This window comes from Galeopterus variegatus, unplaced genomic scaffold, assembly GCF_000696425.1.
Source record: "Galeopterus variegatus unplaced genomic scaffold, G_variegatus-3.0.2 Scaffold5466, whole genome shotgun sequence".
Lineage (NCBI taxonomy): Eukaryota > Metazoa > Chordata > Mammalia > Dermoptera > Cynocephalidae > Galeopterus > Galeopterus variegatus.
In genome coordinates, this window is record NW_007731577.1 from 129,384 (window position 1) to 153,851 (window position 24,468).

The window sequence follows — 24,468 nt, forward strand, 5'->3', positions numbered from 1 at the left end:
AGCCAGTGAGCGGGAACCGGTCCGTATGTGGGATCCGAACCCTCGGCGGGAGCGCAACCGCCCTTCCCAAGCAGCGCACTAGCGCAGTGCGCCACCAGGCCGGCCCTCTGGGTTTTAAACGTGAGAATTTAGCTGCTGGCTTCCCCTGGTCCAGTCAGCTCTTCTCATTTGTAAAATGGGCTAGTAATAGTACCTGTATTTTCAGGTGATTATAAGAATTAATTGAGTTAATGCCTGAAGGTGCTTGAAGTAGTGTCTGGTACAGAGTTAATACTCATTCAATATTTTCTCTCATTAGTATTGCTATCTTGAATGCTCCTGTTGTTTTTCTGACAGTGACTCATCCTTCCCCTCTAGGGAGTGGGGAATCACGTGGTTCATGACACGCCAGAACCTCACTTTTGGCAGGATGCTGCTCAGGCACAGGTTTGCTGGGGCCCTGATGGTTCTGCTGTCCCCTCAAATGCAGAAGGATCCCCTGCCCCTCCTGTACTTAATACCCTGCCCTGCCCCTGTGGCCCCACCTCACCTTCCCTGCAGAGAGCACCGAGAGTCCCTGGGGCTGGAGGACGATCAGATCGGGCCCCGTGAAGGTGTGCGGCAGCTGAGCCCGGTAGCGCTGCAGAAGTGTGTTCAGGACGCTGGATTCATTGACACTGACGAGAGAGGCCAGGTCCTCGGCATGGTCCAGCTCGGGAGGGTTGGCCTGCGAGCAATCACACAGAGTGTCGTCTAGCCTATGTGGCCCTGACCACACCACCACCACCACCCCCTTTCCCCCCAACACACGTGCACGCACGCACAGTGATCCCGTCACTTGAGAGCCATAGTGAAAGACCCAGAAAAACACAAGGACTCTGAAGGAGAATTATGAAATTACGAGTAAAATAGGGCCATTCCTTCTCCTTGGCCTCTGTGCAACCCAAGAGCTACCACCTCTCCACTCTGGCCCTTCTTTCTGCACTCACTGCACTGTGAGGGGACATGCTCCCAAGACAGACTTGGCAAACTCAGAGCACCTTCTGTCTCAAACACCGTGAAGACAGGTGATGTTGCAGAGTGTGTGAGTGCCCACTGCTGTTTCCTCCTTTTCTGGTGGCATTGGGGAGCTCTAGATATGTTCTATGACCCCAGAGATGGAGGCCAAGGTCTAACCACCTCATATATCTGATGGCTAATCGTGCATTGATCCCTTCGAAATATGCCCAAACTCTTTTAGAAGCAAGGGATTTTTGCAGTCGTTCCTTGAGGCATCCGTTATAAGAGGCTCCCCAGCATTCTTTCCAGCCTCAGGGAGTTTTCTGGGCCTAATGCTGTGGAGTTTGAGTCAAGCTTGAACTCTCTTATGGGTCAGCATTTTGTCTAAGGGCACCGGACCTCTGCAAACTTCCAACACCAGTGGGAGAGAAGGGCCTAAGGTGGACAGAGGAGGAGCAGAGAGGAATGCAGATGAGCAAGGAAGGAAATTCCTTCTTGATTAATAAGCTGCGAGGGGTGGAAAAAGGGCAGGACAGAACCTTTTCTTTTTCTCTATCATTGTAGTCTGACTTGACATCAAATGGATTTATGGTGCACTGCAAAAATGTATGCAAAACAACTGAAAAAGCAAAACTCAAATAAAAGTTAATGCCCAAAATGTAGGCCACTGGAACCTATACTATGGTTAGTGGCAAGCTGCAAATTTGGCTCTGAGTTACCTGGCAGCCAGAGTGAAAAAGGAAACATGCTCTGTAGCATGATTTGAAATGTTCATAAAATAAAAAGCAATCACTTTCTTAGGTCAATCAGAAGAACTCCCAATGTCAAGATTGACAAACATGTCTCTTGATGTGTCCTCATAAAAGGAGCACCACAGGACAGAGTGAATGACCCCCTAACAATATCCCTCCAGCAAAGCAATGAGTTCAGTGGGGGTGTTTCCTATAACTCCCTTCAGGGCATCCAGTTGAAGTAGTATCTGCAGTCATGCACAAGGAAAGGTCTTGCAGGGGCGGGGAAGGAGGGTATAGAGCAGGTAGGGAGGGGGACAGGGGACTCACCCGGTGAACATTTTCCTCATCCACCTCGGTGATAGTTTTGTCAGCATCAATGCAAAGTCGCACCCTTCCTGCCGGGAGGTCGGCTGTTCCCTCATCTGGCTTTAGCACCGTAGCTGGTTGGACAGCCCAGAGAGAGAAGGAGGGGAGGGGAGGGCAGAGGAGGAGAGGAGAGCAGAGAGGCTCTGAGGCAGGCCAGGGAGCGGAGAGGGGGCTCTAGATAGATCAGAAAAGGGCTACATTTTCTCCCCGTGGGAACTATTCACAGGGAGGGTTCTGATTTGTGACCACCAATCCTTTAAGGACAGAGGCTGAGTCTGACCCATTTGGGGCATGGAGTAGGCACCCAGATGGTCAGGTGCACTCACCCATCTCATACCTCAGCCAGAGATGGTAGATAAGGGCATACAGGCTCCTGTTTTCCCTTACAGTGCCCATGACAGACATCACTAATCAACCACTCTGTCCAGCCACGTTCTGACCGGGACTCAGAATCACTTTTCAGTAGAGTGCAGCCATCAGCCACAACTAATCAACAAAATAGGCACATGAGATGCAGTCTGTTTGCCCACTTGCACTTGACTCTGAGTTCCTTAAGGAACTTTGTAAAAACCAAGCAATGCTAGTAGCATTAATGAATTAGTTAATTAATTAATAACAGAAGCTCAAACGCCTTTGAAAACGGTACCCAGTCGACCAGCTGCCAAGGGTAAAATGACCAGCAGCTATCTTCATCCCCCAAAAGTCACATATCCCCAGCTTGGTCTCAGCAGCTCCTAACTCCCCGCCTTTCCCCCAAAGTGTAATCAGGACCAGACAATATGGCTAACAGTAGTAAGGGGTGCAAGGGGAGAAGATGTAGACCCCCAGATGGTGCTGACAACCCTAATTACCAAGAGTAAATCCATCCTTCTGAACCAGCCAGACTTTCTCTGCCTCATACCATCTGTCCTCAGGAGCCTGAGAGCAAAAATCACATAAATTAAACCAGCAAAGTAACACTACTCCCTGCCCCCACCCCCACCCTGTGTAGGAGGCAAACCCCTTACTTGGGAGATTCTCAGTGTGGTCTGGGACCACCTAAATCAGAATCTCCTGGGAGGCTGGGGGCAGGGAGGGTCTTATTTAAATGCAGATTCCTGTCCCCAACCCCCAGCCTTTTGAATGGGAACCTCCAAAGTGGTGCCTGGGAAGCTGCATTTTTAGCAATCTGCTCTTCAAGCCACCCCAAGTTTGAGAGCTCTCGTGCGACACAGTAAATAAACTCAGCCGCATCAGCCACGAGGGGACGCTTCACATTTGAGGGACCTTTTCTCACTCTGTGGAGAGTCCCACCCCAGGACAGGTGCAGTGGGAGAGCTCCAAGAGGCCATCAAGGAAAGGGTACCCACCCCTCCCCTAGGTGCCTCCTGACTCTCATCACCCCTCTCTGAATTCTCTGTCTAACCCCCATCCACCCCTTGCCCATACCCAGGGGCAGGTTATTTCCATCCCTTCATCTCTGGAGGGTCCCCACTCCCAGGGCTGCAGCCCCCTCACCTGGTCTGAGTCTCTGCTCTGGCCTCCTTTGCCCCCATTTGAGGGACCTTTTCTCACTCTGTGGAGAGTCCCACCCCAGGACAGGTGCAGTGGGAGAGCTCCAAGAGCCCATCAAGGAAAGGGTACCCACCCCTCCCCTAGGTGCCTCCTGACTCTCGTCACCCCTCTCTGAATTCTCTGTCTAACCCCCATCCGCCCCTTGCCCATACCCAGGGGCGGGTTATTTCCATCCCTTCATCTCTGGAGGGTCCCCACTCCCAGAGATGGGTCCCCACCTGGTCTGAGTCTCTGCTCTGGCCTCCTTTGCCCACCTCCTGTGGAACTGGCCCCTGCTGGTTCTCCTTCTGGATCTGAAGCTTTTCTGCATCGTTCTCCAGATCAGGCTGCCTGGGTCCTCCCAGCTCCGCTCCTGCACAGGGCACCTCTGCTTTCTGTCCTCCGTTTTCCGGCTGGCCCCCCTTCCCAGCTGCTGCTGGTGACTCTGCCCTTGTAGCCACCTCCTTTGGGGATTTCCAGCCCTTCTCTGCCTGACCCTGAGCTTCCCCTGCCTCGCCAGTCCTACTCTGAGGGTGCCCCACCTTTTCTGTCTTATCCTGGAGGTCACCTGCCTTCCCAGTCACGCTCTGTGGCTTTCCTGCTTTCTCCATCTTTCTCAGAGCATCTCCCACCTTCCCCTGCATTTTGCCCACCTTCTCCGCCTTGGTCTGAGGCTCACCTGGCTTCCCTGCCTTGCTCATGAGCTCACCTTCTTTATCTTCCTTATTCTGGGAACCAGCCCATTTGCTCCTTCTTCCCAGGGAACCTCCCCAATTTCTCATCTGAATTTGAGACCCAAAATATTTTCCTTCACCCCCTGTATCCTTGGAGAGATTCCCCTTTTCCATCTTATTTGGGGAGTCCCCTCCCTCCTTCTCCTCTGTCCCCAGTCGTCCCCCCTCACCTGACCCTTGGGCTTGGGGCTTGGTCCCCTGCCCATCTTCGCCCTGAAGCTCTCCCCCTTTTGGACCTTTGCTCTGGGGGGCACTGCCCCCCTTCCTTTCTGTGCCTTGACCCTTCTCGCCTTTTCTTGGTAGCACAGATCCTTGGCCTGCATCCCCAAGACCCACAGTCTGGTTCTTCTCAGCCTTCAGGGCCAAATCCTCAGTGCTGACCTTGGACCTTTGCTCTGGGGGGCACTGCCCCCCTTCCTTTCTGTGCCTTGACCCTTCTCGCCTTTTGTTGGTAGCACAGATCCTTGGCCTGCATCCCCAAGACCCACAGTCTGGTTCTTCTCAGCCTTCAGGGCCAAATCCTCAGTGCTGACCTTGGGACCACAAGGAGACCCTGGGGTTCCCCCCTTCTTTTCCCCTCCAGGGTCTGTGGCTTGGGGTGAGGTCTTGCCAGCTGGGGAGTCATGGGGATGGGTCCTCTGCTCCGGCTTGGCTGAGTCCGGGTCCAGCTTAGCCACCATCAACAACACATCACCCCTCCTCACACCCCTCTTGAAGTGCGGGGTCTTTTTGGCTGTTGTCCCACTAGGGCCTGGCTCCTGCGGCTTCTCGCCATTGATGCTGGTCATCAGCACAGGGTCAGTGCCATCAGCCCCTTCGTGCTCCCTGCCCGGAATGTTTGAGCTCTGGGGAGAGCATGACTGGTTGTCCTGGGAAATCTGTGGGCTTCCAGATTTGGTGTCACTGTTGGACTTGCTGTTGGGCTGGCTGGTGGAAATTTCTGGGGTCTAGGAGAAAGACCACAACCAGACTTAGCTGCTTGCTGACCTAACAGCTTTATCATTCATGCATGCATTCATTCATTTTCTTAGGTGTTCTCCCATCCTTTCATCCATCCAAAGATCCTCAAGCACCTCCAGGATCTGAGGGGCATTGTGCCTGGCAGTGAGTCAAACCCCAACACCCTACACCTTGGCCCAGCACCTCAAGGCCAAGTGATGGAGTAGAAGAGTGAACTTTGGAGCCCAACAGAACAATGTTTAACTCCTGACTGCCACCCCTCGCTGTGTGGCCTTAGCTAAATTGCTTTCCCTCTCTGAGCCTGTTTCCCTATCAATAAAATGAGGATCATAAAGGCCTGCTTTGCAGGGTGGGTGTGAGGATCCATGATAATATGCAGAAACAGGGCCCAACACACAGCAAGTCTTCAGCAATAGCAGCTGCTGCTGCTGCGGTAATTGTTGCTGTTGTTTCTGACTTGGTTTTTCCTACTGGGCCCGGAAGGAATCAGGAAAGGACTCAGGGCTTTGGTTTTCCCTCGGTACAGGCAGATAGCACCTGACCATCCAGATTTTTCATAGGATGAGATGTAGAGAAGCACTTTGGAAATCACAGAGTATAGAACAAACTGAGCTGCCACTACTTCTGCTGCCCTGGTCCCATACCCCACTGCCCACACCAGCTGAGGGCCTTGGTTTCTGCCCCTGAGGTTTTCCACTCTTGCCTGACCTAGACATTTGCAGCTACATAACACCCAAGGGGGTTTCTACGGCCTGTTCCTCTCCCAGGCCCTTTTCCTGCCTATGGTTTCAGCCCTGCATAGCCCTCCCTCCTCAAACCAGCCTGGCTGTGGCCTGAAGAGCTCATGGGCTCAGCTTCACCTCTACCTCTGCAGAAAGAGGCCTTGTAGAGAGTTCTACTCTGATCCCCAGCTTCCCCTCCTGCCCCCATCTTGGCTTTTCCATCTTGGACAGTGCTAAGGTAGCTTTGCAGACACCCATGCCTGGAAATCTGGGACTCTCCCCCTCTTCTTACATTCAAACCATTCCCAGGATCATGCTGATTCCATCCTGCAAGGCTTCAAATCTGTGTCTCTTTCCCCAAACTCAAGTTCATCATCTCTTACCATTGCCACAGGATTTGAACTGGTATCTCTTAAATTTAATTTGTCAGTCAGTTTAAACCTGATCAAAAGATTTTGGTAGCTGCCCACAGCCAATGGGAAAATATTTCAACACCACCATCAAACATTTAGGATCCTCAGTGAAGAGCCCTCAGCCCCCATTCTGGTCTTATTGTCCCTACTTATCCCCAGGCTTTGGTTACACTGGGCATCGCCTACCACACCTGAGCCTTCCCTGCTTCCATATCTTTCTCGAGCTGAGCTTGCTGCCTGGTATGACCTTCCCCCTCTCCACTTACCCACAGTCCACTCATCTTTCTATACCCAGCTCAAATATCACCTCTCCACACATCTCCACCTGAAGACATCAATCAGAAATCATCTCACACCTCCATGAAGTCCCAGGGCACTATGCTCATATTCCCATCACAGCGAGGACCACATTCTGCCTTCCATTCTAGCTTTTCTTTGTGTCTCCCCCCCACACCTGTTTGATGGGGTTGATGCCACAAGAGTACAGTCTCTACGTCTTTGTAATAATGATGGTAATAATAATGAGAGCTATCATTTATAGATCCCTCACAGTGAGCCCTACAACACCATCATGCAGTATCCTATTTAACCCTAATAAGGACCCAGTGAGGTAGGTTCTGAACCACTCCCCATTCTACAAGAAAGGAAACAGACACAAGGATGTTAGGTGGTCCAAAAGATAAAGCTGAAGTGTCAAGCTAGGCTTCTCTGACTCTAAAGACAGTTCCCTCAACTGCTGCATATTACACAGCCTTGCTTGTCTCTCTAGGGCTCACTGGAATCTCCTGGGAAGCTTTGAAAAACAGTGATGCTTGCCCCACTCCCAAAGAGTCTGATGTTGCTTGTGAGGGCTGTGGCCTTCTGGGTGATTCTAATGTGCATTGCAACCAGAGCTGAGAACCGTGGCTCTGGTGCCCAGGGCCAAGTGGCTCAGTCTGAGCTTCTGGGTCAAGGCAGGATGTAGCCTTGGAAGTGGGATTGACCACACGTGGCAAATCTCATCACCATCTATGCCATTTTGAAAAGTGAGTCAGTGTCTTATTTTTAACTAACCACCATGGAGGAGACAGTAACACAGGGATGAGCCAAACAAGATAACCAACCCCAGGCTCCCCCACAACACACACACCCAGGAATTATCTTCCTTTGCATTTTTACAGTCATTAAAGCCCTCAGTCCCCTCTGTACCCTTCTCAACATATGGAGGAAACAGCACCCCTAAAATCACTGAGGCCAAGAGGAAACTCATAGCACATCCATTTTACAGATGAGTAAACTGAGGCCAAGAGAGGGAAAAGGATTTGGTCTGGACCACACAAAGTGGCAGGTCCAGAGCTAGAACCCAGGTCTCACTGACATTCAATATGGATTTCTTTCTACCCCAGTGTTATTCCAGCCTCTCCCTGCCCCTCACTGGCTGGGTGGCCTTAAGACATTTAGTCACCTCCCTGAGCCTTGTTTTCCATTCCTGCAAAACGGGCATGGATTCTAATGGCTCCTTGCAAGGATTATACGAGGACCAAATGCAACAGTTGTGCTGGGACAAGGAGAGAGAGTGTGGAGCTATTTACTGATCAGGACAAGAAAATTAAATTGGAGAGAACCAGACAGGACTTGCTGCCTTGCAGGAACACATCCTGAGGCTCCCCTGCTACAGCCCCAGGAACACGTTGGCCCATGGTCTGGCCACCTGTTGTGGTCTGAGGTCTGTCCATCCTGCATCTTGGTTCTGAGTATCTGTCCAGGCCCAGCATGACAATTTGTCCCCATCCTCTGCTCACCTCTGCTTCTTAACTTGTTCACAGTGGCACCAACAACAGCCTCCTGGAACCATTTCCTCCCCGGGCCTCTGAGGCCACACCATCCACCTTGCTCACCACACTGGCCCTTCCCCAGGCAGCTTGTAAGAGCAGAGAACACACAGGCTCTCACCCTAGTTCTGCCTCTATCTGGCCTCATGAGCTTGGGCAAGTCACATGACCTGTCCAGACCTCAATCTCCACCTCTGATAAATGGGTCTAATCCTATCTACCCCATTACTGCACAGGATATCAAATGAGCCCATGTATAACAATGTGAGCATTGTCTAGAGATAAACAGCACACTGTAACATTTCAACATGACTAACAACAGCCTCCTGGGGTCAACTTAGGCTCCTACTTACACCTTAGGTCTGGCAAGTGTGGGGACAGAGCCTGTCCTCCCTGTCAGCCTCCCCCAGAAACACTTGGCCAGGGTGTTTCAGCTGCTGCTGCTGCTGCTGTTTAGCTGCTGGAGGACTTCTCTGATGTAGCAACACTGTTGTAATTAGGCAGGTGCAGGCACGTGAGGTGGCCGCAAAAAACCAAAGCTGAAGGGATAGGAAAGGAGGAGCCAGAATGGACGCTGGGCTGAAGACAACCCCAGGCCCGAGGCCACCAGACCTCACAGAACAACTGTTGCAGCATTCAGCTTGCTCCAAGGGGCCACTGGAGAGACACAAGGAGGTGCCCTTTCTGCCTAACACAGTGATGCTTCCAAGGCAGGCTGCGCTCCAAGCCTGCCTCCCTGCTGTCCAGCCTCATCACCCTGCCCAGGTTCCCTGGCTAAGGAGGGAGATAGCATTGGCCACCACCAGGGACAAGTTTGAAAGTCCTTAAAGCACAGGGTCTGCACCGTGTTCAACTATTGTTTCAATCCTGCAGTGCTATTTAGTGCTATTTACTATTCAGAATAGAGGGTTTTAGTGGACACCAATCAATCAAAGGGATGCCAGCTAGAGCAGGGTACCAAGGTTCCCACCTGTGCCAAGCATTAACCCTTTAATTATTGGATTGTGATCATTCCAAGGGACTCAGAGGAGGGGCCTGGGTGAGCATAGCAGTTGGAGGGCACTTGGGGGCTTGGGACCATGGCTACTTATCACCTGGCATGGAAGGGTTTTTAACAGCCAGAACAGCTATACCAGTGACTACCAACTGAATATCTTTTCCACTTAGATTTAAATGAACTAACTATATATCTTAGCTAGTGTCTAGGTTTCCCTTTCTGCAAAAGTAGGGGTACAATGACCCCCACCAATCACATACCAACTGATATCATTCATTCATTCATTAAACAAACATCTGCTGAACACTCACTATGAGCCAAGCACTACGAGATTTGTTCAAGATACAGGGTTGAATGAGAGCTTGTTGTTGCTCTTAAGGGATCCCTAGTCAGATAAGTCATGCAATTAAATATTGAGTATGCCGACCACAATTAAGACAGGCATAGGGTGTAGTGGAAATCAGAAGGAGGTGGCCGCAAAAAACCAAAGCTGAAGGGATAGGAAAGGAGGAGCCAGAATGGACGCTGGGCTCAAGACAACCCCAGGCCCGAGGCCACCAGACCTCATAGAACAAGTGTTGCAGCATTCAGCTTGCTCCAAGGGGCCACTGGAGAGACACAAGGAGGTGCACTTTCTGCCTAACACAGTGATGCTTCCAAGGCAGGCTGCGCTCCAAGCCTGCCTCCCTGCTGTCCAGCCTCATCACCCTGCCCAGGTTCCCTGGCTAAGGAGGGAGATAGCATTGGCCACCACCAGGGACAAGTTTGAAAGTCCTTAAAGCACAGGGTCTACACCGTGTTCAACTATTGTTTCAATCCTGCAGTGCTATTTAGTGCTATTTACTATTCAGAGTAGTTAGAGGGTTTTAGCGGACACCAATCAATCAAAGGGATGCCAGCTAGAGCAGGGTACCAAGGTTCCCACCTGTGCCAAGCATTAACCCTTTAATTATTGGATTGTGATCATTCCAAGGGACTCAGAGGAGGGGCCTGGGTGAGCATAGCAGTTGGAGGGCACTTGGGGGCTTGGGACCATGGCTACTTATCACCTGGCATGGAAGGGTTTTTAACAGCCAGAACAGCTATACCAGTGAGTACCAACTGAATATCTTTTCCACTTAGATTTAAATGAACTAACTATACATCTTAGCTAGTGTCTAGGTTTCCCTTTCTGCAAAAGTAGGGGTACAATGACCCCCACCAATCACATACCAACTGATATCATTCATTCATTCATTAAACAAACATCTGTTGAACACTCACTATGAGCCAAGCACTACGAGATTTGTTCAAGATACAGGGTTGAACGAGAGATTGTTGTTGCTCTTAAGGGATCCCTAGTCAGATAAATCATGTGATTAAATATTGAGTATGCCGACCACAATTAAGACAGGCATAGGTGTAGTGGAAATCAGAAGAACAATCAGACAATGAGAGAACTTTCTGGAGATGTGCTATTTGAACTGGGTTTTAAAGGATGCATAGGAGTTCGATAGATCAGATTGAAGAAAGGACGTTTCTCAAAGCAGGGATGGCAAGAGTGAAGGAAGGGTGACAAGTGACTCAGAGAAGATTCAGGATGGTGGGTACAGAAATGCACCTGGTTCCCTTTCTGTGGGCCACTTACCTCTTGTTCTGGAGAGGCAAGCACTGCCTGTTTCCTCCGTCTCGCTTCCTTGGACTCTTTCTCAGTCTCCCGGACCAGTTGCCTAATGAAGCCCCCTGGGATGACAGAGAAAAGGGGAGGGGGCGAGGACGGTGGAGGGCTCTTGTCCTCTTCCCGAATCTGTTTTGCAGAAGCAAGAGAGAGCTCAGTGAGTGATCCGGCGGAGGTAAGTCACCCTTCAAAACGTTAGCGATGGAGCCTGGGAGAGGCCAAGGAGGACACACGTGACCAAGCCCACGTATGAGGCCACGGCAAAGCAGGGCAGTGGGACTCTGGGAGGCCCTGAGACAGTGTGTAAAAATGGAATGTATGAGCAGCAGAGGTTACACCAGTCAGTACAATTTCTGCCTGGATCGAGTCTCCTTCTGATATGAGTTTGGACGTCAAGGCCACTGGTTCCCTTCTTTGGCATGGGACAAACCCATCTCTAGATGTACCTGCTGTGAAAGGAGATTTTCCAGTTTCCAGAAGGGGATGGGTCACAGGGAATGTCCACACTCTCCTGCCCCATCTCAGCTTGTAGTTAATATAATAGATTAATCACTTCATTAGTCACAGTAATCAATTACTATGCACCAGGAACATGGCAAGGTAGGGAAGGGTTTGCAGCCATGATTTCTACGAAGATCCAAACCTGTGGCTCTAGCCCACTGACACAGTGTTGTGGCTTCTTGATGACCTTAAACCAGGACATGGGCAGCCAAGGGCTCCCTAGCACTGAGTCCCAAGTCAGGCAGGCTGGACACTAGCATTTTACCCAAGAAGTGTGGCCAGGCCAGAGCTGGCTGGACTTAGGTTGCAGCTGCTACCCCTTTGTTGGCCACAGTGACTTTGGACACTGAGGCATGGGACCAGCTGTGGCCAACTGAACTGTGTCTTTAACCTGCATCACTGTGAGATTACTCATGAGAGGGGGGGAAAAATCACCAGCACTTTATATGCAAGAGGCACGCAGGCTTAAAGTAAACTGCTTATCAAGGTCCTGTGTGTGTGTCTGGCAAAGACTTGCTCCCTGCAGGCCAGCTGATAGAGGGGGAACAAAAGGACATAGGAAAGTCCAGGAGATGAGGCAGAGGCCATGGGATAAGGCTGGTTGATGCCCATATTGCTCAGGAATAGAGCAGCACGGGGCATGCACAGCTGGGCTCCCACTTACACCACTTTCTTTCTTCCCTCCTGCTGCAGGACTGAAACCCACTTCGTAAGTAAGAGTGAGTCTTAAGGCACATTCGGCAGGTGCCAACCTCTGCTACTTTCAACACTAACCTCAACACTACCCCCAGATCAGACTGGAAGGGGCAGGGACAGCCAGGAGGCAGCCAGAAAGAAGCTTCTCACCCACTCCACTCTTCCACTACCAACTGATCAGATCACATGCATGAGGGTGGGAGGAGGCTGGAGGAGAGAAGGTGTATCAGAAAAAGAGGTAGCCCATGGGAAATAGAAAAGGAAAGGAAGGAATAACTGCGGAGAAGGGCCCGCTTCCAGTTCTCCCTGGTGACAGAAGGCAGGAACCACGGAAAGCATACCTGTGGTGTAAACCTGGCAGCCAACAGCTCTGTCTCTGCCTCCCCCCACCCCCAGGCTTTCCTCCTTCCATGCAAACCCCAGTACACATCAGAGCTGCCATGAGGATGGAGATGGGACAGCTGGTCTACCCGCATTTTCGTGCCACCAACCGATGAACAGGGAAAGACCAGGCAGCCATGGGAGGAGTCAAGGGTATGGTCATTAATGCTCAGTTGGGTTGGAAAGGCCATAGCTACCCAAGCTGGCTGGGAGAAGATGGAAGGTGGGGTTGGACATGCCACAAGTAGGGCTGGATGTCAGACACCCTGCCCAAGGTGGGAAGGGAGAGGCTGAGGCACCAGGCTGTGACTTTTCTTCCAAGGGTCGAGTCGGCCCCTGTGGCTGTAGCCCCAGCCCTGNCCAGGCTGTGACTTTTCTTCCAAGGGTCGAGTCGGCCCCTGTGGCTGTAGCCCCAGCCCTGAGCATGACTTTCCTTCTGCTCCCACAGGGCGAGGCGTGATGAGATGGCCATGCTGAGGCAGTGCCAGGCCGTGAGATGTTGATGAGATGGAGCTCCCTGCCAGACAGCACGGAACGAGGTTCTGCAGACACACACAGCACATGAGGTGGAGGGACACAGGACAGGCACACAGAGACACAGGGAGAAAAGAGAGAGACAGATCAGCTCATGGGCCCAGCCCTACTCCCACCCCCACCAACACCATGAACCAAGACCACGTCGGGGAGCAGGCGCAGCCAGGTACAATAACTGTCATCTACTACTGCAAGGAATATCGTCAGCAAGGAAGCCACCAAGTGGATGTGCCCTGACATACTCTTCCTCTTGACCTCACACTTTAAACTTTTATTGAGGTGTAACATACGGTCAGGAAAATATGTAATCATACGTGCATAGCTCAGCAGCTCTTACAAAAAGAACACACCTATGTGAATAGCAACCTAATCAAGATTTGAAAATTATGATTTTATTTGTAAGAAGTCCCAGAACAGGCATAGCTAATCTGTGGTAGTGGAGGTCAGAGGAGCTTTATCTTTTGTCTGCGGAGGAGCACAAGGGAACTTTCTGGGATGCTGGAAGCGTCCTATATCTTGATCTGAGTGACTATTATACAAGTGAATCATATGTAAAACTTCCTCCGGCCGTACAATTAAGATTGGACATTTTACTATACGTAAATTACATCTAAATTCAGAAAGTAAACAGAACATGACCAGCCCCCTAGATCCTCTCTCATACACCCTTCTGGTCCCCTCAAGAGCAACCACTATCCTAACTNAGTGTGTAAAAATGGAATGTATGAGCAGCAGAGGTTACACCAGTCAGTACAATTTCTGCCTAGATCGAGTCTCCTTCTGATATGAGTTTGGACGTCAAGGCCACTGGTTCCCTTCTTTGGCATGAGACAAACCCATCTCTAGATGTACCTACTCTGAAAGGAGATTTTCCAGTTTCCAGAAGGGAATGTCCACACTCTCCTGCCCCATCTCAGCTTGTAGTTAATATAATAGATTAATCACTTCATTAGTCACAGTAATCACTTACTATGCACCAGGAACATGGCAAGGTAGGGAAGGGTTTGCAGCCATGATTTCTACGAAGATCCAAACCTGTGGCTCTAGCCCACTGACACAGTGTTGTGGCTTCTTGATGGCCTTAAGCCAGGACATGGGCAGCCAGGGGCTCCCTAGCACTGAGTCCCAAATCAGGCAGGCTGGACACTAGCGTTTTACCCCACAAGTGTGGCCAGGCCAGAGCTGGCTGGACTTAGGTTGCAGCTGCTACCCCTTTGTTGGCCACAGTGACTTTGGACACTGAGGCATGGGACCAGCTGTGGCCAACTGAATGTGTCCCACCTGCATGACTGTGAGATTGCTCATGAGAAGGGGGGATAAATCACCAGCGCTTTATATGCAAGAGGCATGCAGGCTTAAAGTAAACTGCTTATCAAGCTCCTGTGTGTGTGTCTGGCAAAGACGTGCTCCCTGCAGGCCAGCTGATAGAGGGGGAACAAAAGGACATAGGAAAGTCCAGCAGACGAGGCAGAGACCATGGGATAAGGCTGGTTGATGCCCATGTTGCCCAGGAACAGAGCAACAGGGGGCATGCACAGCTGGGCCCCCACTTACACCACTTTCTTTCTTCCCTCCTGCTGCAGGACTGAAACCCACTTCGTAAGTAAGAGTGAGTCTTAAGGCACATTCGGCAGGTGCCAACCTCTGCTACTTTCAACACTAACCTCAACACTACCCCCAGATCAGACTGGAAGGGGCAGGGACAGCCAGGAGGCAGCCAGAAAGAAGCTTCACACCCACGCCACTCTTCCACTACCAACTGATCAGATCACATGCATGGGGGTGGCAGGAGGGGTGGAGGAGAGAAGGTGTATCAGAAAAAGAGGTAGCCCATGGGAAATAGAAAAGGAAAGGAAGGAATAACTGGGGAGAAGGGCCTGCTTCCAGTTCTCCCTGGTGACAGAAGGCAGGGACCACAGAAACCATACCTGTGGTGTAAACCTGGCAGCCAACAGCTCTGCCTCTGCCTCCCCCCACCCCCAGGCTTTCCTCCTTCCATGCAAACCCCAGTACACATCAGAGCTGCCATGAGGATGGAGATGGGACAGCTGGTCTACCCGCATTTTCCTGCCACCAACCGATGAACAGGGAAAGACCAGGCAGCCATGGGAGGAGTCAAGGGTATGGTCATTAATGTCCAGTTGGGTTGGAAAGGCCATAGCTACCCAAGCTGGCTGGGAGAAGATGGAATGTTGGGTTGGACATGCCACAAGGAGGGCTGGATGTCAGACACCCTGCCCAAGGTGGGAAGGGAGAGGCTGAGGCACCCTCTGAGCAGTGTCCTTCAATGACCCCTCCCAGTCCCTTCCCGGGGGATGCCCACTCCCCAGCCCCAAATGTCAGGTGAAGACTGAAGGCTGTCAAGCACTGACCAATAGTTTTCTAAGGCCTTGTGGGCCTGGAAGTAGCCACCTTCAGTGACCTGTCCACAAGAATACAGCTTGGGCAGCGGCCCATCCTGGAGGCTGGTGGGGTGGAGAGCTGGCTAGGCCCCAGCACTGTGCTGAAGCCGGTTCTCATCATCTCGCGAGAGCCCATCGTGGACGCCCCTTTCCAACTCTGCGTTCGGAAATGCCCGGTTAGTAGTATGTCGGCACTCACGGGAGTGTTTACTCTACAGAAATAGGCAAATACTACTAATCAGAGCGTCTATTCAGGGAGCTGGCCATTAGACAGTTACCAGCACATCGCTAGGTGAGCACATCACCAGCACTTACATCTAAATTCAGAAAGTAAACAGAACATGACCAGCCCCCTAGATCCTCTCTCATACACCCTTCTGGTCCCCTCAAGAGCAACCACTATCCTAACTTCTAACACCATGAAACAGTGGGGTTTTCCTTTTTGAGGGAGGGGTTGGCTCCGTGGTCTGGCTATGCAAATTAGGGCAGGGCAGGAAACCGTAGCTCTCAGTTGGTCCCACACTTTGGGAAAAAGATTTGTCATCGTATTGAGAACCCTAATAAATGCTCGTAACTTTTGACCTAGAAAGTCCTCTTCTGGAAAACAAATTGGAGGAAGTAATCCTAAACCAGAAAATTTCATCATTGTGGTGTTTGTAGCATCGAAAAAGCAGACACAGCATCCAACATAACTAGAGGTCAGACAAATTAAAGTACATCCAACTTGAAGTAACATTATGAATCCACTAAAAAAGGTGTTTAGGAAACATGGTTTTTAAACAGTTTAACTGAGGTATAATTTATATACCCTAAGACTCACCCATCGTAAATGTATAATTTGGTGATTTTTAAGAAATTTACAGAGTTATACAACCGTCACCACAATCTACCCCTAGAGCATTCTCGTCACCCCCAAAATGACCCCAGTGCCGATTTACACTCACTAGCTATTCCTGCCCTCAGCCCCAGGCAACCACTAATCTACTTTCTATCTCTATAGATTTGCTTTTCTGGACATTAGATATAAACAGAATCAGACAGTATGTAGTCTTACTTCTGGCTTCTTTCACTTTGCACAATGTTTTTGCTGTTCATCCGTGTTACTGTGTGTATCAGTGCTCCATTCCTTTCTGTTGCTGAATAGCATCCCATTGTATGGATAGAGCATGCTTTCTTTAGCACGCACCAGCCGAGGGGTATTTGTGTGTCTCGACGTTGGGGCCATTAGGAGTAATGTTATAAATAGCCATGCATTTTCGTTTCTTGTAGATGGACTCCTCCAAGTGAAACCACTGGGTTTTATAGTAGCTTTCAGTTTTATCTTTTTAAGAAACTGCCAAACTGTTTTTCAAAGTGGCTGTACTTTTTCTCCCCCCCCCCCCCCCAAATCCTGCAGTGGATGCAGGTTGTTTGGAAAGCATTTGTAGCGACACTGGGAGGTGTTCGTCACCAAGGTCTTAGTGGAAGTGGCCTTGAGTACAGGAAGAGGCTCCTTCTTCTCACCTCTAGCTCCGGGCTGGGGCTGCCCTCTGAGCAGTGTCCTTCAATGACCCCTCCCAGTCCCTTCCCGGGGGATGCCCACTCCCCAGCCCCAAATGTCAGGTGAAGACTGAAGGCTGTCAAGCACTGACCAATAGTTTTCTAAGGCCTTGTGGGCCTGGAAGTAGCCACCTTCAGTGACCTGTCCACAAGAATACAGCTTGGGCAGCGGCCCATCCTGGAGGCTGGTGGGGTGGAGAGCTGGCTAGGCCCCAGCACTGTGCTGAAGCCGGTTCTCATCATCTCGCGAGAGCCCATCGTGGACGCCCCTTTCCAACTCTGCGTTCGGAAATGCCCGGTTAGTAGTATGTCGGCACTCACGGGAGTGTTTACTCTACAGAAATAGGCAAATACTACTAATCAGAGCGTCTATTCAGGGAGCTGGCCATTAGACAGTTACCAGCACATCGCTAGGTGAGCACATCACCAGCACTCCTACACAGAGGAGGAAATCTCAGGACCCGAAGACCCAAGAAAAACATTCAGCTCTGATGAGGTCACAGGCCCAAGGGGAGACCCCGGAAACAAGTCCAAGTGCAGGCAGCCAAGTCTTTGCCTTAAGAAAAAGTCCCCCACATGTGGGCTGTCCAGTTTGCAAAAGCACGTGAGAAGCACATGAAGCTGGCACATAAAGCATGAGGCCAGATCTGTGGGGAGAGGGGCCAGGGGAGGGGGGTGACAAAAGATGCCCTCCCTTGCCTGCCAGTCCCCTTGGGAGACACTGGAGAGGCCCCCGAGTGACTCACGGGCTGCATGTCTGAGGAGCAAAGCCTGGGTTATGAATAGGCCTGACGTGAAGTGGCTGCCCTGGCCACTGCTTCCCGCTTTCCAGCCAGCCTAGGGCTGGCCAGGTCAGTGGCTGCTTCCCAACAATCACCCTCAGCCTCCAGGCTCCAGGGGGAATCCCGGTTGTCAGTCTGGGCCGTCCTCAGCCCCAGGGAAGGGGGCGATGAGAGGGAGCTCAGCGGGGGCCTCGCTGCCAATGTCCTGCCCCTCCAAGTCTCTGGGCCAGCCCCAGTGACCCAGGGCCAGGAGCCAATCCTACTGGAAAGGCTTTGTCAAGCCTTAATTTAAGCAAGTGTTCTTATCGCCACAGTCCCTTCCAGACCTGAAACCTACACCTGCCTCATCAGCTGCTGTTTTAAGCCCATGCGCAGCCCCTAGACACTCCAAATTCATGGTACAAAGTCACAAGTCTCCCCTTAGGGGTGAAGGAGGCTGGTGAAAGGAAGGACATCCCACAGAGCCAGAGATGGCTTGACACAGTGTTCTGTGTACACGTGCTGGCTCTGAGTTGCCCTATGGGGCCCTCCAGACTCCCCACCTTCATCTCCCAATGTCCAGTCCCCGCACAGTGGCCAGACCTCCAGGGACTTCTTTCTCATAGGATAAATGCCACGGTCTTTATAGCAGCCTACAGGGCCCCTCACAACCCCCTGCTCTAATAAGTCTCCCTTTCTATCCTCAGGGCCTTTGTACATGCTGTTCCCTCTGCCTCAAATGCTTTTCCTTTCTCATGGCTTACACCTTCACCTCCTTCAAGTCTGTGCTCGGAATCATCTCCTCAATGAGCCTGCCCTCACCCACTTTTAAAATTACAACATAGCACCACCCCATCCTACCCCACTACCCCTCCAGAACCTGCCCCTACGAGGGCCAGAATTTTATCTGTTCTGTTCACTTCTGTAGCCCCAGCTCCTAGAACAGTGCCTGGCACATACTTAGCTCTCAACAAATATCTGTTGAATGGATGAATGAGTGAGTGAGTCAATAAATGATTAAGAGTAAGGCTAAGAAGGAACAGAGCAGCAGCCTGTGACAGGGATTGCTGACGTCCCCCTGTGCCGTCTGCATCCACATATAGTGTGGAGCACTTTATCATGGCCCAAGTTCATGTCCTATGGGACGCCAGGAAGCTTTCTAAGCCTCAGTGTTCTTAGCTGTAAAATGCGAGGCCACCCACATGTTAAGCAGGTGCCTGATCCCTGGTAACTGCTCTCAATTGTGTTTTCATTTTCACTTGACTCCATGGTTAAAGCTGGCCTGGCGACCCCAGCCCAGGAGCCAGCACAGGATGATTCCCCAACATTAAGAACTCCAACATTTAGGGACAACCAACTATGTACCAAGCACTGAGATGTATCCTTACACCTAAACTGCTCCCCGACCCCCAGCACTCTTAAATTCCTATTGGACCTGAAATTTATCCATTATCACACTTCAATCCCATAACAGCACTACATGGTTGGCATCACCCTGTAGAGCAGATAGCAACTCAGAGAGGTCGAGGAACTTGCCTGTGGTCACCCAGCAAGAAGGCTGGGTGAGACCTGTCCCCAGGTGTGTCTGACTCCACCCGCACATGCTCAGTTCCTCATCAGTGATGATGACCGAAGACCAATCTGTCTTGCCTGTGGTCACCCAGCAAGAAGGCTGGGTGAGACCTGTCCCCAGGTGTGTCTGACTCCTCCCGCACATGCTCAGTTCCTCATCAATGATGATGACCGAAGACCAATCTGGGGCAACAAGGCCAAGGCTCAGAGGTACCTTCTGTCCCACTGGCAAGTGTGGAACCCTAGGCAGTAGGCACATTCAGGGAGAGGGCTGGGTGTGCGTGGGACACTGATATTTACACAGCATCTGATTGGTATTAGTCATGGCGCTGCATGTGTTGTGGTCGGGGGATCAGAGAGGTTCGCAGATTCACTCAAGGTCATACAGGAGGGAGTGGGGATGACCTGGGTGCTGAAATCCCTGTCTCTTCTGCTCCACCCTGAGATCTCTGCCCTCCCTCCCTCAAAGGGGTATTGATGATAGTACCAAGAGAACTTTGGTGTTGCTCTGTGCTGAGAACTTAGGCAGATCAAGTCCTTTACTCTTTCCCAACCTCTCCTTAAGGTGGATTTGGTGAGTAACACCATTTCAGAGCACTTGGGCAGAGTGAGGAAGTGCCTTGCATGCAGCAGGAGGTGGTGGGGCTGGTTCTTGGACCCAAATGGTCTGACTTCAGGGGCTGTGCTCACGGCCACTCTAACACACTGGCCCCTCAGCATCTCCCGCCACAGTGCCCGGCATGTGCAGCTTTTCAGTAAAAGCTACATACATTCTTTTCCCCTCCTTGGTTCCTCTTCATACCCATGATCTCCTGTGAGCCTGTTGGGCCACCTCCTCTGTGACATTGCCCCCACGAGTGCCAGCCATGTCACGCTCCAGGACTCTAACAGCCTCCTGCCTCCTCCTCCCAAACACCCCCTGTCACCCTGCCCCCTGCTACACTGGACACACGGCTTAGGTCTCTATTCACTCCTTTATCATTTCTACCTGTATTTAGAATTCTGTCTTGCCCACTGCTCCACCCTGAGATCTCTGCCCTCCCTCCCTCAAAGGGGTATTGATGATAGTACCAAGAGGACTTTGGTGTTGCTCTGTGCTGAGAACTTAGGCAGATCAAGTCCTTTACTCTTTCCCAACCTCTCTTTAAGGTGGATTTGGTGAGTAACACCATTTCAGAGCACTTGGGCAGAGTGAGGAAGTGCCTTGCATGCAGCAGGAGGTGGTGGGGCTGGTTCTTGGACCCAAATGGTATGACTTCAGGGGCTGTGCTCACGGCCACTCTAACACATTGGCCCCTCAGCATCTCCCGCCACAGTGCCCGGCATGTGCAGCTTCTCAGTAAAAGCTACATACATTCTTTTCTCCTCCTTGGTTCCTCTTCATACCCATGATCTCCTGTGAGCCTGTTGGGCCACCTCCTCTGTGACATTGCCCCCACGAGTGCCAGCCATGTCACCCTCCAGGACTCTAACAGCCTCCTGCCTCCTCCTCCCAAACACCCCCTGTCACCCTGCCCCCTGCTACACTGGCCACACGGCTTAGGTCTCTATTCAGTCCTTTATCATTTCTACCTGTATTTAGAATTCTGTCTTGCCCATAGTTTGGTTGCTGAGTGTCTGTGTTTATTCCCCGCAAGTCCCCAAGGTCCCTGGAGGCAGANAAGGTCATACAGGAGGGAGTGGGGATGACCTGGGGGCTGAAATCCCTGTCTCTTCTGCTCCACCCTGAGATCTCTGCCCTCCCTCCCTCAAAGGGGTATTGATGATAGTACCAAGAGAACTTTGGTGTTGCTCTGTGCTGAGAACTTAGGCAGATCAAGTCCTTTACTCTTTCCCAACCTCTCCTTAAGGTGGATTTGGTGAGTAACACCATTTCAGAGCACTTGGGCAGAGTGAGGAAGTGCCTTGCATGCAGCAGGAGGTGGTGGGGCTGGTTCTTGGACCCAAATGGTCTGACTTCAGGGGCTGTGCTCACGGCCACTCTAACACACTGGCCCCTCAGCATCTCCCGCCACAGTGCCCGGCATGTGCAGCTTTTCAGTAAAAGCTACATACATTCTTTTCCCCTCCTTGGTTCCTCTTCATACCCATGATCTCCTGTGAGCCTGTTGGGCCACCTCCTCTGTGACATTGCCCCCACGAGTGCCAGCCATGTCACGCTCCAGGACTCTAACAGCCTCCTGCCTCCTCCTCCCAAACACCCCCTGTCACCCTGCCCCCTGCTACACTGGACACACGGCTTAGGTCTCTATTCACTCCTTTATCATTTCTACCTGTATTTAGAATTCTGTCTTGCCCACAGTTTGGTTGCTGAGTGTCTGTGTTTATTCCCCGCAAGTCCCCAAGGTCCCTGGAGGCAGACAAAGGTGGTTGGCCACCGTGAGCACCAGCTCAGAGCTGAGATGCTCAGTGGGGGTGAGCTGCCTGCTTGATACCTTGTCTCTCTGAGAGTCATATTGGAGGCCAGAATGCTGGGAGAGTTGAAGACAACACCTATAGCCACCAAGCTGGGTGTATCCCATTAGACCCTTCAGATACATCTTCTGCCTCTCCTGAACCTTGCTTTATGCCTGTGGATCCTGAGCCATGTGGACGCTACCAATGGGCTCGCTTGCTTTCCAAATTCCAGGTGGCCTCAGCTAATGGGAATCCCCTGCTGGCAGAAGATCAGAGGGCATCTGTGTCTCAGTGCTCGATCTCCCCACTGTGCAGCAGTGGGCTGGCTGCCTGCTTATGTGAAAAGCACCTTCAGGCTGCCCTTTCACTCTCTCCCCTCCTTTGTGCTTACAGCAGCCACCTCCCTGCCACTTCAGGCCCAGAGGAAGTAAGTAATGGCTCCCAGAGTTGCTAGCCCCAGAGTGCTGCCCCACCCCTTAAAGGAGGGGTAAGCAATTTTTTCTGTAATGGGCCAGATAGTAAACCTTTTGAGCACTGAGGGCTGTGGGTTCTCTCTCGTAACTATTCAACTCTGCCCTTGCAGCTCAAAAGCAGCTATACACAGTATGTAAATTAATGGATGTGGCTATTTCAATACAACTTTATTTTTAAAACCAGGCAGACAGATGGATTTAGCCCTTGGGTCATCATTTTCTGACCCTTGCCTTAATGGTTACATTGCATCCTGCCCACACATTGGTAAATAGTTCCTTTCCTAAACTTTTCAAATGACCCCACAGGAGTGAACCTTCTGTGCCCTACCAGAGCCCTGACCATTTAGTTGCCTGGCCTGCTGGAGAGGAGGAGCTGCCTAGGAGAGAACGGGATAACAAGGACAAGGGGACAGCTCCAGCAGCCACATGGCACACTCTCTCCAAGGGCCACCTTGAGGCTAGCCTGCTTTGTGCCCCAGGGGGCTGAGCACTAGGAATTGGGCCCCCCATCCCCCTGGGCTCTCTTGCTCTCTGGCTTTCCCTTGAGTTTTTTAATAAAAGGCTCTGGCAAGACACCTGCAAGTGGGAGCAACTAGAGATCAGGGTATATCCCCCCACACACACTCTACCCTGCTCCCTTCATATCAGGCCCTAGCGTTGGCAAGGGCTGTTTCTCTATCTACAGCTGCAACCCCCTTCAAGCAGTACCTCTCCATCAACTCCAGCTATCCCTAGGTTCCTAATTACCTTTCCTCTCCCCTGCCTCATCAGGTCCAAGGCTAATAAGGAACTCCACCACAGCTAGTGTCTGAGTGCTTCAACATGCTTTGTTGGTTTTCCTAACCCTATGCACATCTCTTGGGAGAATTCCTTCATTAAAAAGGCTCTCCAAAATACCAGTTAAGTGGGCTATTTTCTAGGAAGTCTTGACTAAATAGCTTTCAACTCAAATATCAACTCTGATAGATGGGTAGTGGTTGCTTGGAGTGTTATACAGGCGGGATTCTGAGCCTTTATCTGAGCTCAGTGGGAAGGAGTGCTCTGACTGATTATTAATGTCTGCCCGGGGCACGGAAGGAGGGAATAGTGCACAGTGCTATCTGTTTACCATCTACAGGCTAAATGGACAAAAGTGACTCTCATGATTCATACACAGCCCAGTCTATCTCACCAAGGCTGTGTGTTTGGTGGCCAAGCAACCAGGCAGTAATGGAAAGGGACTGTACTCAGCATGCAGATCCACCCTCCCCCCCAACCGATCAGGGTAAGGGCAGTCTACAGACAGCTACTAGCCAAGGATTCAGGCTACACTCACAACAACCTGTATTATTCTAGAAAATGAGAAAGGGGGAGGGGGTGAGTGGGCAACTAGGGCAGGAAGGTTGATGGAAGGAAAAAGAGATATTGAAGAGAAGGAGGGAGGAAGACAAAAGTGGGAGAGGCAGAGAAATGAAGAAGAATGGAGGAAAGAGGTCCGCAAGAGGAGGAGCAGACTGGAATGCCAACGCAGTCAGAGAGCCATGGGCACCTGCCATGGAGGGAGCCCCAGGGGCCTGGCCCCTTGCAAGGAACTTCCTGGATGGAGAGTCAATGAGCTCCTTCTTGGTTGTGTTCATTGATGGGGAACTCATTACTAAGTAAGATATTTGATGTCTGCTCTAATTGCTTTCCTTCTTTGGAACCAGAGCTACAAAAGGCCCTTGGAGGCCATAAAACCTGCCTTCTCTTATCCTGGCATCCATGGACCAGGGAGGGGAAGTGACTCTCCTGAGGTCCTTCAGTTCCAGATGATGGCAGAGCCAGGGTCCTCATCTCCCAGTGCCCAGGTTCGTCAGACTCTGATCCAGGTATAAATCATGAGAGTCATTTTTGTCCATTTAGCCTGTGAATGGCAAATAAATAGCACTGTGTGCCATTCTGTGCCCGGGGTAGACATTAATAATCAATCAGAGCACTCTTTCCCACTGAGTTCAGATAAAGACTCAGAGTCCTTCCTGTATAACACTCCAAGCAGCCAGTACCCATCTATCCGAGTTGACATTTGAGTTTAAAGCTACTTGTCCCCTGACTGTATCAGTCAAGATCTTCCCAGAAAGTGGCATGATTCAACTGGTATTTTGGAGAGACTTCTTGATGGAGGAACTCTCCCAAGAAATATGCATAGGGTGAAAAGAACCAACTTCCTCCTACTTAGAGAGCTCCCTCACTGGTACAGCCACATGCTCTCTCTGGAGCAACAGAACAACCAGGTTAACCCCTTTTCCGTATGACACCTATGGAATGTTACCCCTATTTTCTTTTCTGGAG

At 51.1% G+C, this 24,468-nt stretch overlaps 1 protein-coding gene across 1 annotated transcript in view; it reads right to left on the bottom strand.

Annotated features, from left to right (window-relative positions):
* LOC103604899 (unconventional myosin-XVIIIb-like) overlaps window positions 1-12,955 on the bottom strand; it is a gene marked incomplete at its 3' end in the record, with an annotated part of 141,367 nt that extends 128,412 nt beyond the window's left edge. The window contains exons 1-7 of the mRNA XM_008589473.1: window positions 12,908-12,955; window positions 10,876-11,034; window positions 4,879-5,292; window positions 3,851-4,726; window positions 2,930-2,996; window positions 2,040-2,152; window positions 530-706 (exon numbers count right to left, since the gene is read on the bottom strand). Coding sequence (XP_008587695.1) covers window positions 530-706; window positions 2,040-2,152; window positions 2,930-2,996; window positions 3,851-4,726; window positions 4,879-5,292; window positions 10,876-11,034; window positions 12,908-12,955 — 1,854 coding nt within the window. The remainder of the gene's footprint in view (window positions 1-529; window positions 707-2,039; window positions 2,153-2,929; window positions 2,997-3,850; window positions 4,727-4,878; window positions 5,293-10,875; window positions 11,035-12,907) is intronic.
* Window positions 12,956-24,468: the final 11,513 nt, after the last annotated feature.